We start from the raw sequence: 19,979 nt of genomic DNA, 5'->3' as shown, positions 1-19,979 counted from the left end.
AATTCAAATTAGACCAGTCTATGTTTTTATGGGTCACTGTGATTTTGCAAAGTAAAACATGTTCCTGGATCAACATATATTGTTGATCCTGGAACAACATTCCTGTCCTAACAAAACACTAAAAACGAATTATTTAATGACATTCAAGGTAATATAAATGTAAAAATAGAGGAAACTACCATGCACATTTTTGCACAATTAAATATCCAATACCGATCAATAAAAAATATGTAATATTAGCCATGGTTCAAGCATAACTAACATTTGTTTTTTTCCCCATAAAATTAAATAATGTAATGAGTTCTTTTAGCTAGAAAATATACTTGCTACATAATAACTTTCAAAGCAAAGTTGGTTGTCACAGTAAAAAAACAGCAGAGCTTAATTGGCAAAATTTCTTAGTTTTAGGACTAGGTCAACAGCATTGTGTAACAACACTAATTGTGGTAATCTCCATAAGTCCTAATCAGAACATGACCCAGAGAACCACCACCGCTAGGTGACTCACCTTTCTGGGTGTCCCGTTTATATCCTGACAATACCTCTCGAGCCCCATGTGGCTCGCCAAGCCCCATCAGAACTAACACAGTTAATGTCCTAGAATTGGACTCACTAAAGTAGGCCGTTCTAACCTTGGCATGTAAGGCAACCCAGAACCACGAGTGGGCAAGTGGCGTCTACAGACGCATTCAGAGGCTGAAGCAACACTTGACCTTCCACTTCTGGGCTTTAAGACACTTTTAAGGCACTGATTGACATGCTGTAAGTTTGAAGTGCGCTGTCTTTCTTCTCTGTCTGATAACTACACTAAACTGCCCTGAAACACTATCTACATCAACATTTAGTATTGTGCCTAATTGATTCCATAGAGTTTGTATCTATCAATTTGTTTAAAATGACTTTGCAAGTAAAACAAAGTGCTAATTTGACTCATTCACTCTCAGTAGACATTCAAATAGAGAATTAATCTTCAGTCAGTTATAGTGTTAAGCAGTGTAATTGTGCTACATTAGTATAGCTATACCTCAGTATTTTGGTAACATTAGTATAGCTATACCTCAGTATTTTGGTAATAAGGTAATATTGTAACATTCGTGTGCCCTACTGACACATTGTATATAGACATACAGACTAACAATAAAAAAGTGCAGGAAAAACATGCTTCATGTGATCAAGGCCTACGTTATAAGTCTGATCTCTTTTTGGGGGGTCTGGGTTTGTTTTGGCCGTCCACAAATTCTTCTGTCCTGACTGAGGCTACGTTCACACTGCAGGCTGAAACGACCCAATTCCAATTTCTTTGCCCCTATGCGACCTGTATCTGATCTTTTCATGACAGTCTGAACGACACAGATCCGATCTTTTCAAATGCGACCCAGGCCACTTGGGTATGTGGTCCAAATCCGATATGTATCCGATCTTTTGAAATGCGACTTCAATCTGAACGGCCAGGTCACATGTATCCGACCCGCACGTCATTGATATGCGACAAACGTCATAATTCTGCGTTGAAGTAGGCGGGAATTGACCGTTGAGTACTCTTCTGCGCATGCGGGTCACTTCTGGGTCATTTCACGTTCACGTTCACACAGGAGATCACAAAAGGTTGCATTTAATTGGAAATGTGAACGGCCTTGCAAAAAAATCGAATTTTTCTAAAAATCGGAATTGAGCATTAAGCCCCTGCAGTGTGAACGCAGCCTCAGTCCACTAAAATGAACCAAGTGTGAAACCCAAGTGGCCCAATGTCACAGATTTTTGCAAGAATCATCTCTTTATATTCACTGAATCTTTATATTGTTTATAACGATTATTAATTTTAAAAAAAAAAGAGATGAGATAAGAAAATTAATTATAAAAAAATAAAGTATATATAATAATGCAGACATAACTTTAGTTCAAATTGTGGAAAATGTGTTCCTTCAATTTTAAGTGAAAATGGAAGACTCAAGAGTTTAAATAGATTGCATTGTAATTATAGGGAAGATAATATTAACAACAAAACTATGTTATTATTGTAAAGCAATTACTGCATGTAAAAAGATGCAGTCTTTATAATATACATATATTATATTATAATATATGTAAATATAAACACTAAACAAAAATATAGAATAAACTATAGTCTTAATTATACAAATCATAATAATAATAATTGTGTAAATTGTAAAGAATTAATACAACCACAGAACAGCCACAATGTTCAGCTTCTGCTTCATGATATCCCAAGTCTGTATGAACTTTTCACCTTTGCACATCTGTAAATGTTTTTCAGAATGTAAATTTGCACTGGAGTTTGCATTTGTGAAATATCAAAATGCCTTATTAGCAAGCATGAAACGAGTTTGAGAATGTTAGCAGTGCGGGCACACTATAATGATTTGGCATATGAAGAGACGAGACGATAAACCAGCATATCAAAATGCTAAATAGAAAGCGCGATAAAATCCATTATGCCAGTGCAGAAATGAAAGGCCTAACTCTAGTTGCACTTAGTAAATGAAACTCTGCAAACGACACACCATGCACGCTGTTTTATGAAATCCTGCTTTGTCGCTGTGGGGAGTCTATGCAGAGACAAATTCTTTGTTTCTCTACTGTATTTGCAAGCTGCACACTGCTAAATATGAATGCTTAGCTAACCTCATCACTGGGATTTAAGATGTGGTTGTTTATTTATGCATTTTGTTGATGATAAAAGCCCTCATTTATGCATAAGGGGGAGAAGAGACAAGGGTAGTTCAGAAAATGTCATAACGACTAAAACGGCCAGATCTAAACTACCTCTATGAGGTAGCCGCTGCGTGGGAGAGGGGGGTCACTACTATGACTCATTACGTGTGGCAATGACTAATTCAACCTTAACTTTTAGAGAGGTCAGATGACTTATATCAAAGCCGGGGTTTTAATGGCCCTTGTCACAAGATTCTGCATTCAAAGGAAGATAAAAATCAAATGTTCTGCCAAAAATAGTCATGTCAACAAATCCGAACTGAACAAGTTAAATGATCTTCAGGGTGATAGGTGACAGGCCCTTAATCAGCCTAACATCTCCTTTTATGCTCCACAGAAGAAACTAAAGTCATATGAGTTTTGAATGGTAAATTAGAACATCCCACCCGGAGGATGGCACAAAAAAAGAACATTGAATTACAACAGAATATTATATTATAGGCCTACTAGGGCCACCATATTGGTATCAGCCGATATATGATCCTTTTTAAAGGTGCATTGCGTAACTTTTCATGTTAAAAAATACCTAATACCTGTTTTTCTATCCTATACATGCTTAAAGAACTGCCTGATGGGCTGAATGAGCCCTTCTCTGCGCACTGAGATTGCCTCTATAATCCTGTACAGTAAAATATATAAGAGGGATTCGGGCTCGAATTTGAGACTGGGCGTGACGTCATGCGCGTTCACGCTCACCAGGCTATGTCTCGCAGGTTTGTGTATTCGCCGGCGCCGCCATTCTCAGCATCAGCGAAGACAACTCGTGCGTCAAAGGTAGAAGATTGATTCAAAGAGACCGGCTTGTAGTCCATTCCAAACCCCAACGCAAACTCCACGTAAAGTAAAGAAAATAAAAAATTTGTCTAGTGCCACCAAAAGGTCCAAATTGGAGTCCGACAGGCGTCGGAGTAAGACGAGAGTCAACCTCGGGAAGGCATTCAACAAAAGGAGAGATCTCCGGTCTGCTCTTGGTTTTAAACAGGATCCTCAGTTGGCTTTTTTTCTTGATAAAACGGTAAGATATAGCCCAGTTTCTAATGTTTGATACGGCCAATTGAATGACAACAAATGACGATGCGTAAAATGTGTAATGCTTTAGCGTAAGCTAGATACATGTACAATCAGAATTGGTTTTACTACCATTGTTAGTGAACAGTTTCATAAACTAGGAATTGTGTTCGGAAGAATAGTACAACATGAAACATAAAACATATCCAATAAAAGATGCGTGTGGTCCATGAGCGTGCACAACTCTGGTTGCAGTTTCGCTTGTCGCCAGAGGGGGCGTAGTTCTGCAAAAACTCAGAGACTTGCGTTTTGCACCTTTAATGTTATCGACCCGATAAGAAAATTTGGCAGAAATATTAAAGCCGATTAATAATGTATTATTTCCTTCAGCTGAGACACTTTAGATGCGCACTGTTCGCTATGATAGTTTTAAATTGCTTGAAATATGATTGGAATCACGAAAAAATACAGTTAAGTGCAACATTTGCAGCGCAAGACTGTCATATAGGCTATAGGAAGGTACAATTCATTTTAAAACTTACACTGATTCAAACGAGGCTACTGTACTGTATAGGTTTGATTTATTGAAGTATTTGGGACATGGCTTTTAATGGTGAGACTTCTGTTTTTGTAATCAGGCTCTCAAAAATTATATAAAAATGTGGTTTTAATTTATCAGCCAATATATTGGTTATCGGCTTTCAGATGTAAAGAATTATCGGTTATCGGTCTCGGCCAACATTTTCATATCGGTGCATCCCTACCTACTGTTATATTATGGGCCTATATTATTTGATAGTATATTTATCATATGCATTTGCGTAAGCCGCGTAACACGAGTTTGTTCCTTCATTAGTATTCGTGCGCCAAATGTGAAAGTGATGTAGTGTAAAACACATTTGAAAAGCATGATAATACCAGGTGAAAACGGTAATGTGTTCTGGCTGACCATTTGCGATCAGATCACCAAAAACACATCTTAATATCAGGTGGAATTGGAAACAGGGCTTCTCTCTCGCACACTCGATTTACGGGATATTGTATATAATTTGCGTGCATCAGGGAGCCGCCATCAATATGCGGGAGACTCCAGGACCTTCCGGGAGAAGTGGGATGTCTGTAAATGATGAATGAATTTTCATTTTTGGGTGAACTATGTCACTTATGTCTAAAGTGTTAATGCTATTTATCAAAACAACACAGTAGAAAACACATTCAAATGTGGCCACATTAGCATGCAAATTGAATTGTTTCAAAAGTTCACAGGCCCACAGATTTTTGCAATTCAAATCAACCAGCTAGGCTGAAGTGTTAATTTGGGTAAAAAAAAAGAAAAAGAAACACAGACCAGCATTGGGGTTTGACTGTTTTGAGGAGGCTGCATACCTCCAGAGTCTGCAATTCTACACAAACCTATTAGTATTATAATATATATATATCCATCAATGGAGCCAACAGACAAAAGTATCAGACCTCAGAGGAGAAGGGAGAATCCATGATAGTGCAAATGTAAAAAGGGGATCCATTATCTGTCATGGGAGGATCAGATGATATCACATCAATGCAAGCCAACAGCCCAAGTAATGCAAATAAAATAAACCTGTTTAAAAGAAATTACATAAATACTCAAGCATTTATGTTTCTTAACTTCTAAGACAGAAATGGATAAAAGGTAGGACTACATTCCGTAAATTGTTGTTTACATTTATATGCTCTTACTCATCCCAGTATTACTAGTGGTTTAAGACTAAATACTGACACCTATTGGCCTGGATGCATTAAGTTTAATGCCCCCCCACCCCCATAAAATATTTTAAGATATGTCAGTGCAAGTTGCTTTCAGTTAAAACAGCTCAAACATGCTTTTTAGTCTGGGGCTATAGCTTAAGCCTTGTCTGTGAAACCGGGGGAAGGTTTCTCATGTTTATCTCATGTTCATTTGTATTTTGTTTGAACAGTCTGATGGGTGACACTCACACACCTATGCTTTGTCAGTACAGTAGTTGTCATAATCTATTTTTACATTTATGCTTTGTAAAGCATCCTGAGCACTGGCTAAATTAAAGTTTTTATTAGTAACAGTCAATTGTATCACACAGTCATGTGATCCCAACATGGTGGCACCCATGAACGACCCTCTCCATGTAGAATAAAACATTAAACTATATTGACATTTGTGCGTGTGTCAGACCTGCAAACTCAGAAGAAGAGAAAAAGGTGACATGTTTGTTAACTATATGTGATTGGGGGGTGGGGGGGTCTGGGGGAATCAAATTTGTTGTGATTTTAACTGTAAACGAAGCATTTTAGTGCACTCTGACAAGAAAATAAAGGGAAAATACTACATTTACATTTATTGAGCGTGTGTGTATTGTGTCTGTGTGTAGGCTATGTGTTATTTTAATACTATTTCTCAACCTTTCAAACCCTTTAAGTAAAAAATGACTGCATGCACCTTCAATTAAACAGAAGTGTAGTTTCAATATAAGGCCGTGACGCGTGTATTGAGTCTCTGCTTTTATGTTCCTGTGAGAATATTAATGTGCGCTACGTGACCAGTAAATGCAAGAAAATCAATCAGACGCAACGGGGGCGTGACAGTTTGCAGCTCGAATGATTTACCTTCAGACTGGAGGCTTCCCCCAGAAAGCAAACAGCTAAAAACGAACTGAAAACCCTTATTGCTTCATTATCTCTGAAGAATACAAGAAGAGCTGCGTGATGCCACCTAAAATCCTGCTGCATCACCGCCTCCACTGGATCTGCCTTTTTAACACATCTCCCTCTTCCTGCCCGCGACTCAATTAACATCAATCCATAGCTGAGAAAACCATCGCAACAATCTCGCACCTCAAAACCATTCAGTCCTACACATTAATAAATGCGATCGAAACGTCTTAATTAGCTGAGACAACATTTGTACGCACGACATCCATATTTAACACTGGTCACAAATGAAAGATGCAAGTAGAAGAGAGGGAGGAAAATATGCACTTACATTTCACTATCCGATCGGTGGAGTTCAAGACCATGTCAGCGTTAGACATCTTCATGGGCAGTGGATGTCTCCAGGCGAATGTGTTTCTCCCTCCTCGCAGAAGAAGCGCTTTATTGTCGGCGTGTTTTCGGTTGGTGCAGTGGCATCACTTGGATGCGTCTACTCCGTGTCTCACCGCCGGATAATGCTGGAGAGGGTGGAGGAGGACGATAGTGCTGCTGTTGCTGAGACTGTCGTGAGGGGGAGGATGGAGCTGCTGATGGGGTGGGGGCGGTAGAGAGATAGAGAGAGAGAGAGAGAGAGAGAGAGAGAGAGAGAGAGAGAGAGAGAGAGAGAGAGAGAGAGAGAGAGAGAGAGAGAGAGAGAGAGAGAGAGCTCGGGAGATCCTTTCAGCGCGTTGCACCACCCCGACATGGCGAAGCGGGGAACTCCCACGCACGCACCCGGGTGAAGGGGCTGCGTGATGCTGCCATCAGGTGGAGGTGAAGGGCTTTCCCCAGAAGGCGCGGCTCGCTCATCGCCATGACTGATAAATCAAGTTGAAATGCAACTCGGGTCTGGACGAATGTGTCCCGCATCATGTGTGACATCGTCCCATTATACCATCATTAGGAGTGGTGAGTTTTATTAAATCGTATGAAAATAGATTGATAGAACGTTACGGGTAGGTTAGGGGAAAGTTCTGTGATAACTAAAACATAAAAAATACAGAATATTTTAAGGTAGGCCTATGTCTATAGCAGGGGTGGGGAACGTTGATCCTGGAGGGCCACTGTCCCGCAGAGTTTAGCTCCAACCCTGAAAAAAACATTCAGCTGCCTGTAACTTTAGTAATCTTGAAGACCTTGATTAGCTTCAGGTGCTGTGTTTGATTAGGGTTGGAGCTAAACTCTGCAGGACAGTGGCCCTCCAGGATCAACGTTCCCTTACAATGGATATGGTATATTTTTTAAACAAAAGTTGTGAATACTTTAAAAACGATCGCGACAATCGTTTCCTCCAAAATCAAATTATTTTGTTTTAGTTTATCACTGTATAAAAAAAAACTGACCTTAAAAAATGAGTTGGATCTTGTACAACTTTCTCTCTACCGCCCCCACTCAGCAACTCCAAAGTTAAAAATTGCTTAACTTATTTTGATGAGTTAAAGCAATGCAAAAACATGTTTTGGGAACATTCACAGAACGTTCTGGGAACCAAAAATTTTTTAGCTGGTAACGCGGAGTTTGAGTGCTATTTTAAACGGGAGTTGGATTATGATCACAATTATAGTAAATGCCACTTAAAAAAAACTGTCAGTAATAATAAATAAGGCATTAAAAATACAGAATAGTTTTAAGGTATAGTTACAATGGATGTGGTATATTTTTAAACAAAAGTTATGAATAGGCTACTTTAAAAACGATTGTGACAATCTAAAAAAATGTTTTGTCCATCACTGTAAGTAGTTGCTGCCTTAAATTTGTAAGTACAATCAAATTGGATGTTTAAGTTATTTCAACTTAAATTACATTAAACCTATTTAAAAAAGAGTTGAATCTTGTATAACATATAAAAGTACAAAATTGCTAAACTTATTTTGATTAGTTAAAGCAATGTAAAAACATATGTCATACAGTATACTTTTTTTACAGTATTCTATCATTACTAAAACAGTGATAATTTGTAGCCTATGTGTAAAAGAAAAGACATAAGGCAAAAGACAACGATTTTTGTAGTAATAAATGATTGTAGTACATATGTAGTACATATGGTATTTCAGTGTTACCTATTAAACAAGAGATGATGAAAAAAGCTTAAATCAGCCTAAACTGGTTTAAGCTGACCAGCTGAAAGGTACCCTCAAACCACTCTAAAGCCAGCCAACAGACAGATGAGCAAACCAACTTGGTTTAAGCTGGGGTTTTTTTTTAGCAGGGCTATGGAGATTCAACCAAAATTGCAAAATACAATTATAAAATGTATTACTGTAATTGGTACTTCACAAAAAAACTGATATTAAACAAAAATTACATAAAATTCAATAATCAAAATCACAGAATGTGCAGTAGTAATGGACAGAAGTAAGTAATGGTATGGTACATTTTGTAAGATAAATAAAAAAGTTAAACAACAGCTAAGGCTGATTTGAGAATGTGATCATCACATTAGTATCTTTCCTTGCTGGTGAAAAACAGCTGCAGTGAACTCCCAGTGGTTCAGAGGGCTGAGCTGTTTTTGCATTACTAGAGTTATGCAATACCGTATTCTTCCCATAGAGGTCAGGGCAGGCTAAAGTTATGTGAGCACAAACTCAGCTGCGGAGTTTCAAGCCACATTCACCATCACCACACAGTGCAGTAACATTCATTGTTGCCGCATTCAAGTTGATTTGTACACTGTATGTTCAGAGCATACATGTGCACTGAAGTACAGATTCAAAAAGATATTAGAAATTGTATTTTTCACTAAAATGTGCCACAAACATTGAAAGCAGCAGAAGTACCAAACAGCAGTCATGATTGTTTATGAGATTGTCAATTTTCAGCATCATTACTCCAGTCTTTAGTGTCACATGATCCTTCAGAAATCATTCTTATATGCTGATTTGCTGCTCCAGATTTGTTTTATTTATTATTAATATCAGTGTTGAAAACCGTTGTGCTGCTTAATATTTTTGTAAAATATAATTGTCAGGTTGTTCCTTACATTTTTTTTGGTTGTAATTCTTGTTCTTGTTTTAGAGCCTGGGAGTTTGTTGCATGGAAAAGAGTTGTATTCTTCAATATCAATACACCCCCTTTCTGTTCCATAGCAGAAAGTCATACTGGTTTGAAAAGACATCTGGGTGACTAAATGATGAAGGAATATTCCTAAATATAAAAAGGGTTAGTTCACTCAAATGAAAATTATGTCATTAATTACTCACCCTCATGTCATTTCAATCCCGTAAGACTTTTGTTCATCTTCGGAACACAAATTAAATCTTTTTAATTAAATCTAAGAGATTTCTGTCCCTCAATTGACAGCTACGCTACTACCAGTTTCAAGGCCTAGAAAGGTAGTAAAGACAACATTTAAGTAATCAATGTGACTCCAGTGGTTTAACCTCAATTGTATGAAGCGACGTGAGTAATATACCACTTTATTTACTAGTTTCGAATTGACAAAACAAAACCAATCCAATCAGGCTTTGTATATGACTGTTCATCAACTTTCTCTGTCAACTCAGGCTTTGATCCTGAGTTTAGGAGTTTAGGTGTGACATCAGTAGCCATCAGCCAAACACATGCTGTGGAACAGTGAAACTGCGATTGACTTTTCTCTTCTGCAGAAGATTACGAGATTGAAAAATATTAATAAAAAATACATACAATCATAAAAATACAAGAAGAAAAGAGCTGTCTATGAAATAGGACAACTAAAACTTATATCAGTGCAAGTAAAACCTGTGAAGTTAGTTTCTATAGTTGACATGAACATTTAAGTTCACATGTAGCCTAGTCATTTTATAGCTTTATCTGTTATTCTAAAGCTTATTTATATGACCTTTATACGTTTATATTCATTTAAACTAAGTGCATAATAATTGATAAACTAAAATTGTACATGTGTAATGGACTATGGGTAAAATAATTACATAAATAATATCTAAATCATACAAAATTATTTAAGCATTGCTAAAAGCTTTTTTTTTTAAAGACGATTGGTCTTTAAAAATCATTTGCTATGTAGTGACATCTAAATTGGAGTAGAAACAGGGGGAGTGACTTTATTGCATCAGACATGTGTCACTTTGCTCACAGCCTATTGATCCAATTTCGGTTTGAGATCTCTTACCTGGAACATAACCTGCCCCGGAGCAGGTTAGCTGTAGCACAAGTTACTATGGGGATGAACACTTCTAAAAGCCAAACCACTTTCATGGTGCCTTAAACCCGGGGTAGGCACAAACTAAACTAAAACATATCTGGCTAGCCAACTTAACCGGCTTTATGGTATAGGCCCCAGATGTTGCGTGAATGTATGTTGGAGATTAATATTTTGTAAATAAATAATGTTTTTTTTGTTTGTTTGTTTTTACAAAAAGCACTTGCATCACTTTCTACACATGGGTTACTTAAATGTTGAGGCTTGAAAGTGGTAGTTGCGTAGACTGTCAATGGAGGGACAGAAAGCTCTCAGATTTCATAAAAAAATATCTTCATTTGTGTTCCAAAGATGAACGAAAGTCTTACGGGTTTGGAACGACTTGAGGGTGAGTAATTAATGACAGAATTTTCATTTTTGGGTGAACTATCCCTTTAAGGAGTGCTAGCAACATTGATAAGCATTAACTGAGTGACTTCAGCATAATCAGATCTAAATCACTTCTGGATTTATGACTCATGCGAAAGCAAATATTTTCTGTCAATACCTATCAATGATTTGCTTACCTATTGCCTAGTTGCCTCTGCATATTAAACTTTGGAATAAGTGAAAGTAACAGAAAAACAAACACACTACTTGTTCTAAGAAGGCCTACACAATGTAGCCAAATGACCACCAGATGGTGATCTTTCATTGTATGTTTTTCTCATACGTTCTTTCTCTGAATGACTAGAGAACGCTAGATTCCTTCTTTCCTACATCATGATGCATCTGTTCTTTGTTTCATAGTCCTTTTGACACTTTAACATGCGCAGTTGGGCTGATGTTTCGTGTTCAGGAATCCCTGGTGAGATCCAAACATTTTTACATTGTACCCTAGCGGATCTGCCTTACCAGCATCTCATGTGAAAACATCAGTATGAGACCACACCTGTTCCACTGATGACAGTCATTTGGCTTTTGAGTTTCTCCTCCCCTAATTCACTTTTGCCTGCCAGTGTTAAGATGGATCTCTATGCTGCAGGGCTCAGATGGAGCTCTCTTGCTCTTATACTACTGGGTCACAGACAGAGAGATAGTCATCTTTTCAGGGACAGCTTTTCACAGAGCCATATGCTCTTGAACGCAGAGGGAGAGTCAAAGTGTGTCCCATAATCCAACACTTGGAAACAGTCTAGAGGAGACAAGAGATGCGTTAAACAACAATGCAACTTTGAAAAACAACCGCACAAATGACGCATTAGCAGAACAGATGATCCAGAATGATGGGAAGCTTGTTGTGCTGAGGCGGCGGTGGGAGGTGAGCATGTAAAGGAGTGCAGGGCTGTGCCTCGGGGCAGAGAGGAGAGAGCAGCACTGCGGTGTTTGTTTGGAAATCGCACACAGCTCACAACATTCCTGAGCTTCTGCGAAACCGGACATCTTTCTCTGTTCGGTCTCAGGCAGTTCTTTTTTCGGAAAGTCTTCTGGGGCACTCCTGCGGTGCTAGTTATAAGCAGCTGGACTAGAGTGGGAAGCAGTGGGCAAAGTAAAACTAATACCCCCCCCCCCCCCCCTCTCTCTCTTTCTCTCTCTCTTTCTCTCTCTCTCTCTCTCTGAACGCAACAAAGATCTGAGTGTGGCCGTAGCCCCGGGGCGAGCGCGCCCACCACAACTCTCCTGTGTCACGCATTGCTGCTCCCTACTATAGCACTCATTCTTTTTCAGCCAATGTTCAGCCAAACAGGCAGCTCGGTATTTTCCATTCTGCTGTCACTTTTAGGACACACACTTGGTAACTTACTTAAGACACGTAAAAGCATAAAAAAATAGAGATGCTTTTATATCTTAGAATAAAGTGTGAATCTATATTGAGCTTGTTCACTGCAGTCCTTATTTCGAACATTTAACCAAAAACCCATTCAAAATACCCCATTGACTTCAGGACGATGGAACCAGAAGTGCTAAAATGCAAACTCATTTTTGTGCTTTGGCCTACAAAAATGTCATTCCTGCACTACTCTATAGTAACCCACAACAATACATTGGCTGCATCCGAAATCACATACTTCCCTTCCTTATATAATAGGTGAAAAACAGTATGTGACAAAAGAAGTATGTCCGAATTCACAGTACTCATAGGCAAAAAATTACCCTGATGACCTACTACTCCCGGTGAGATTCTTCTGTTTGCATGATGGACACTTTACTATCCCATGAGGCCACAGGAGAGGATTTGTGAATGGCAGTGAAGCGACGTAAATGATGCCGGTTGGTCACATAATAATGCAGCATGGAAAATGTATAGGTCCAAATTAAATTAATACTACACACATTCACACTACGGGTGAAACTCGAAAAATTAGAATATCGTGCAAAAGTTCATTTATTTCAGTAATTCAACTTAAAAGGTGAAACTAATATATTAAATAGACTCATTACATGCAAAGTGAGATATTTCAAGCCTTTATTTGTTATAATTGTGATGATTATGGCTTACTGCTTATAAATGGATAAAAGCGTCTGCTAAATGAATAAATGTAAATGTAATTGAAAACCCCAAATTCAAAATTAGAATATTGTGAAAAGGTTTTCATAAGCTGTAAGCCAAATAAACAAATAACAAATAAACGCTTAAAATATCTCACTTTGCATGTAATGAGTCTATATAATATATTAGTTTCACCTTTTAAGTTGAGTTACTGAAATAAATGAACTTTTTCACGATATTCTAATTTTTCGAGTTTCACCTGTATATAGAACTTACTTTTTTAGTGACCGTGAAGTAATTACTTATTCAAAATAAGTATCTATTCAAGAGAGTGACAGTAACGTTTGTACTGGACTTTTTTGAATGTTATATTAAACTGTCTGAAAATAAAACAGGGATCAGAAACTGTCTAAATATGTTCACCACGGTCCATTTATAATAAAGTTTAAACTACATATACACTCACCTAAAGGATTATTAGGAACACCTGTTCAATTTCTCATTAATGCAATTATCTAATCAACCAATCACATGGCAGTTGCTTCAATGCATTTAGGGGTGTGGTCCTGGTCAAGACAATCTCCTGAACTACAAACTGAATGTCAAAATGGGAAAGAAAGGTGATTTAAGCAATTTTGAGCGTGGCATGGTTGTTGGTGCCAGACGGGCCGGTTTGAGTATTTCACAATCTGCTCAGTTACTGGGATTTTCACGCACAACCATTTCTAGGGTTTACAAAGAATGGTGTGAAAAGGGAAAAACATCCAGTATGCGGCAGTCCTGTGGGCGAAAATGCCTTGTTGATGCTAGAGGTCAGAGGAGAATGGGCCGACTGATTCAAGCTGATAGAAGAGCAACTTTGACTGAAATAACCACTCGTTACAACCGAGGTATGCAGCAAAGCATTTGTGAAGCCACAACACACACAACCTTGAGGCGGATGGGCTACAACAGCAGAAGACCCCACCGGGTACCACTCATCCCCACTACAAATAGGAAAAAGAGGCTTGAAGACTGGAAAAATGTTGCCTGGTCTGATAAATCTCGATTTCTGTTGAGACATTCAGATGGTAGAGTGAGAATTTGGCGTAAACAGAATGAGAACATGGATCCATCATGCCTTGTTACCACTGTGCAGGCTGGTGGTGGTGGTGTAATGGTGTGGGGGATGTTTTCTTGGCACACTTTAGGCCCCTTAGTGCCAATTGGGCATCGTTTAAATGCCACAGCCTACCTGAGCATTGTTTCTGACCATGTCCATTCCTTTATGGCCACCATGTACCCATCCTCTGATGGCTTCCAGCAGGATAATGCACCATGTCACAAAGCTCGAATCATTTCAAATTGGTTTCTTGAACATGACAATGAGTTCACTGTACTAAAATGGCCCCCACAGTCACCAGATCTCAACCCAATAGAGCATCTTTGGGATATGGTGGAACGGGAGCTTCGTGCCCTGGATGTCCATCCCACAAATCTCCATCAACTGCAAGATGCTATCCTATCAATATGGGACAACATTTCTAAAGAATGCTTTCAGCACCTTGTTGAATCAATGCCACGTAGAATTAAGGCAGTTCTGAAGGCGAAAGGGGGTCAAACACAGTATTAGTATGGTGTTCCTAATAATCCTTTAGGTGCGTGTAATTGCATCTTAGTAAAATGTCAACATTTAAACTGCTTTAAATGTTTTTTTTGTTGGATATTTGTGTAATTTGAAACCCAATACATACTTTTAAAAGTTTTAAAGAAAATCCTTTTGTCAGTGGTGCACAATGAATTCTGGGGTAGGCAAGGCCACGAAGGATCCATCTGTTGTATCCTTCATTTCACGGGAAAAGAAGGACGCATTTGGAAGCCACATTTGAAGGAGCCTTCGAATTGGGACAACTTTCGTCATGCAATTGGGACAGCCTTCGTTGCGCCACGATGACGCAGCTATGGTCTTATTGGGAGATACGAGGGTCCACTGGAGAAAGTGTAACGGCTAACTTGGATCACGTGTGCCTTGATAAGTAATCAGATTACAGCCTTGAGGTCATTTAATTTCATTCACAGTTGTGCGACAGTCAATCACTGTTTCATAGAAATGAATGAGAAGTGCCGTAAACTGAATCATACCTGTCGCTCAATTGTTTGAACACTAGCTTAGAACGTTAGTGGAGAAAGGCATATAGTTCATCATTACCTCGAAATATACATCATGCTTAATTCACCAGCTGTATTGCTAAACGTACACTGTTAGACTTTTCAAGGGTTTTTTACAGTAAGTTATGTAATTAAGATTTACAGTACCATTACCGTATTTCAGTTTTACAGTAACTACATGGTACTGTAATTGTGTAATACAGTGCATTACTGTAAAAAACCAAGCTAATCAGTACACTACTGTAATTTTTTTATTTGTACTAAATATAAATTAGATTTCATAATTTTGATATAGAATTAATTAAATTTTTATCCTACATAAGTACTACTGACATACAAATCAATTAGACAAAATTATTACAAAATAATATATATATATATTTTTTTTTAAACATTTCAGATATATCACAAAATAAACAGTCTGCCAATGCTGGAAATTATGTGTTAAATTTGTACACATTAATGGGTGGGTTTAGGGACAACGTTTTTTTTTTTTGTGTGTTCATTTTAACTCATCCATTATTTTAATGATTTTAACAAAGTAAATTTGTCAGAAAGGTTAGCACAAAGATGTGTAAACGTGTTAAATTAACACATTCCGTGTTGTCCTTCACTGCACACATTGTTAAAAAACATACATAAAATCCTAAACAAAACGTTAGCATTTGACAAAATTAATGCAGAGTCATTGGTTGTTTAGCTTATACAATTATTATAAGGAAATATCAACCATTACATTCATAAAACTGCAGAATATAAATAAATTTTAAGCAGTCAAAAAGGAAATGTCCAACACAGGACAAAACACAGTTCTTTTCACAATACATGACACACAACCCCACCTTCAAAATTGTATTTTTTACAATTTTGCATCACAGAAAATTCCCACGATGCAGTGGGAATCACAGTTATTGCTGGGTTAGACCACTATGAGGCGCGTCTCCTATTGACGCTTAAGGGGTAGCCTACCATGTGCGTCGGCATGTTGACGCATGGTCAAAAGCGTCAGTTAGATGACGCCTTGGGATGAGAACGGGCTGGTTATTTACTGTAAAGAGAAATAGCAGTATAATACTGGGTGATTTAAATAACTGTAGAAATTACAGAAAAGTCTAACAGTGTACCCAATTTTTCATATCAACAGAAAAATATACTCTTGAGACTCCACTGCTTCAGAGCATAGTTAATGATATGCTAAAGCCCGCCCACATGTTGACGTGATTGGTTACAACAAGGTAGTTTGTGACATAAGAAACACCAGCGATTTCAAACAGCGTTTTTGAGACTGTCTTTAAATCACTGCAGTTTTTAAAGAGAAAATACTCAGCAATGGTTCTGACTTATGAATTTGCACATGGTTTGCAAATTAAAACACAACATAGACATAAACAACATTAAAAAAGTGATTTTCACCACTGGGGTCTTATACACCAGCCTGGAGTGCGTTTCCCGAAAGCATCATTATCCAACTATGATCGCAATTTCCATTGAACTCTATTGGTAACGACGGAACTTGCGACCATAGTTGTCTTTGGGAAACGCACCCCTGATTGGTTGATAGTAATTCACTTAGGCCTACTTGCTGGATTCACAACTGTTGATCAAAAGAGTGGCTGAACCCTGTATATATATATATAGGCCTATATTTAACAACAGGCCTGTTTTTTTGATAAAATAAGTAGTTTCATTATTGATCACGCATTACAGATGAAATTACATATCATACATATTATGACAAAACTTAAGTGTTTTGATTAAAACTTCTTTACAGCTGACAGTTTGCTCACGTTATAGGCTTGTTTAAATAGGCTTTGGGTTCCACGAGGAACAGAAATTCCTATAAAATTAATTTGCCCACACTGTAAAAAAAAATCTGTAGAAATTACAGTATTACTGGCAGCTGCTTGCCAGTAACTTACTGTAGTTTTAAATGAATGTTATTTGCTGGCAACAGTTTGTTCAAAGTTAAATGAACATTAAACATTAACAAGTCTTTATCTTTACAGAATAAAACTAAAATAACAGCCTCATGCAAAGCATTAATGGGAACCAAAATCTGAAGGAAAAAAAAAAAAACAGAAAAAGGTTGATGAAGATTTCTGGTTCCCAGAATGCTTTGCATTAGATTGTTATTTTATAGTTTTATTCTGTAAAGACAAAGACTTGTTAATGTTAAATGTTCATTTAACTTTGAACAAACTGTTGCCAGAAAATATACATCAATTTAAATCTACAGTAAGTTACTGGCAAACAGCTGCATATCTACAGCAAATTTTTTTACAGTGCACGCTACCGTTGAACACACGTAGGCCTATAATATACGTTGTCGTTACAATCAGTTTCAGTCACCAATGCCGGACTGTCGGACAATATTTTCTGCCCCTACCCCCTCTTTTGGACCTGTTTCTTCTGGAGGACTTGAGAGTTGGCGGAGCCCAGGCACAGAAAGCGGTCAGGCACTTCGACATGGAAGTGATTTTCAAAAGCGAAAGGAGGACGAACGGATTGACGTCTGCTTAATGTAAGATACGGTGAGGCCAGGCACTTTGCCAGAGCCATAGAGACACTCAGGGGATTACGAAGCAATGCGTGTCCAATTTATTCACGCCAGCCCGTCAGTGAGGGACTGGATGCGTCCATTGTGCGCTTATCTCTCTGACGAAACCCGTGCGTGTCAGCCCACGACCACGAAAATATGTCAGCAGTGAAACAAAAGCTAATTGTCAAACTTAGACAACCCGTGTAACGCAGCGCAAACCTGGATTAGAAAACAGTGGCCCCTGTACATGCTAGATATTTTTTTTCTGCACTGAGAAGAATCTGTATTGTTGATGTTCTATATTGACAGCTAATAATGAAAACAGTTTCGTATATACGCCAAAACTTTTTGCTTAGCAACAGCTTATATTATGAACATAATAGCTAAATGAGACATTAATTATTAACATTAATATTTTGGTTAATTACATTTTAGCATTTCACAGAGCTATTGCTGTTCACACAGTTGCCTTATATAGCCTATTCCACCATGTATGTCATTACCACTGTGTCAAACAGTTCCCATGTAATCACCATTGATTTACCAGCGCTTTTTCATTTTTGTTCTTTTTTTCTTGGCAAAGGAGATTTTGCCAACGTTACCATGGCATCACCACACAGTTGCTATGGCATTACCAGAGTGTTACTATACCAAGATGTTTTTGAATGTTACCCAAAGACATTGGGTATCTCTACGGCAGTAGATTTTCTTTTAGATCAATTCAGGCTGTTTATCATGGTGATAATATTCATGCAGTTGCTGTAGTGCACTGACTGAAATACAATGCATTGTGAAAGAATATATTGTCAGAACACTTTGACATTTATGCTACCTTCACTTAAATACAAGTTTCCTAGTCAAAAATTGGACATGAACCCTCTCAAGTTGTATTTACAACTGGGAAGCTCTGGGATCATTTTGATGCTTGAATGTTTATGGCTGTCAATGGATAGGATGCTAAATATCATTTAGATTTTCCCAATAAATAGGCAAGATTAAACCTGGTGTCCACCATGATTGGTTGTTCCAAACCTGTATGAATTTCTTTCTTAACACAAAAGAAGATTTTTTTTTTTCCATACTATGGAAGTTAATGGGGTCCATCAACTGTTTGGTTAAAATGTCTTCATTTATGTTTGGCAGAAGAAAGGTTTTGAGCAACTTGAGGGTGAATAAATGACAGAATTTTCATTTTTAGGGGAACTATCCCTTTAAGGGATTGGGACGTAAGGTCAAATGAGACGGTATAACTGTACAGAGATTATTGTCTCGTCTATGAGTGAAAATAAAAACTTTTTTGCTGAGCCCCTGTGAGACCACATAATCAAAACTGAATGCCCTTATTGGAGATTATTTGATAATCTCACATAGGGCAGGCTTTTAAAAAGCATTTTGACCCTGAAATGCATGAAGTGGGGAAAATTACATAAGCTTTAGCTAGTTTTCAGTAAGGTCATAAAATTGTCATAGTATATTGAACAAACCGTTAAAGGAGCATGAATATGATGCACTACTGCAACAAATCAGTAAAAACTGTGTTAATATCATGTTAGGTTGTTTTTTTATTTTGTCCCATCCACAACTTGGGTGAATGGGGCAGCTTTTGTTGTAGTAACACACCATATTCATGTTTCCATCAAAAAATTGTGCATGTTCTTTTACCTCAATTTCATGTTGTGTTCTGTATGAATTAGGGATGTATTTATAAACATGGAGAAATAAAGTTTGGACTCTTAATGATGAACTAAAAAGGAAATCTAGCATGTGAATATTATATCATAAACTAACTTGTGCAGTAAATATGCGTACACTAGCCTAAATCAATTAAAAGATGTGCAGTCCCAAACACCTAAATGTTTCCCAATTTAGATTGTCACGCATCCTTTCATTATATATAACATTGTTTCCTCTTTAAATTGATAGGTGACATCCTCAAACTAAATATTAAGAAATTCTGAAATTCATATTAATGTTTTAATTCAACCTTTCACTCAAATGATGAATATTATAACATTGTCATTTCTAAGAAGAGGGGGAAAAATTCATCTAGAAAGCCTTTTAATAGTGGTCTCTGACTTTTATGACCCCACGGTGTTTATATTAAAGTATTGGCACTCTTGCTAATATAAACCTGTAACTGCAGCCAAGCCACATAGTGGCGTGTCGTTTAGCTTTGACAGCTGGGGAAAAACAATATCCTTTTAATGTTGATGAATATGATAAAATATCCTTGC

General features: G+C 37.6%; 1 protein-coding gene across 2 annotated transcripts in view; it reads right to left on the bottom strand.

Annotated features, from left to right (window-relative positions):
- The window catches only part of ppp3ca (protein phosphatase 3, catalytic subunit, alpha isozyme), a 55,130-nt gene extending 48,122 nt beyond the window's left edge, over positions 1–7,008 (bottom strand). The window contains exon 1 of one of the 2 annotated variants that reach the window (XM_056262027.1): positions 6,740–7,008. In XM_056262027.1, coding sequence (XP_056118002.1) covers positions 6,740–6,794 — 55 coding nt within the window. In that variant the 5' untranslated portion in view covers positions 6,795–7,008. The remainder of the gene's footprint in view (positions 1–6,739) is intronic. The other variant, XM_056262026.1, reaches the window with a different exon arrangement.
- Positions 7,009–19,979: the final 12,971 nt, after the last annotated feature.

The sequence above is a fragment of the Rhinichthys klamathensis genome, unplaced genomic scaffold (genome assembly GCF_029890125.1).
Source record: "Rhinichthys klamathensis goyatoka isolate OS25496 unplaced genomic scaffold, OSU_Roscu_1.1 h1tg000191l_1, whole genome shotgun sequence".
In the NCBI taxonomy this organism is placed as follows: Eukaryota; Metazoa; Chordata; class Actinopteri; order Cypriniformes; family Leuciscidae; genus Rhinichthys; species Rhinichthys klamathensis.
The sequence above is the reverse complement of the archived record's forward strand: the minus strand, read 5'-3'. Positions and strand labels throughout refer to the sequence as shown.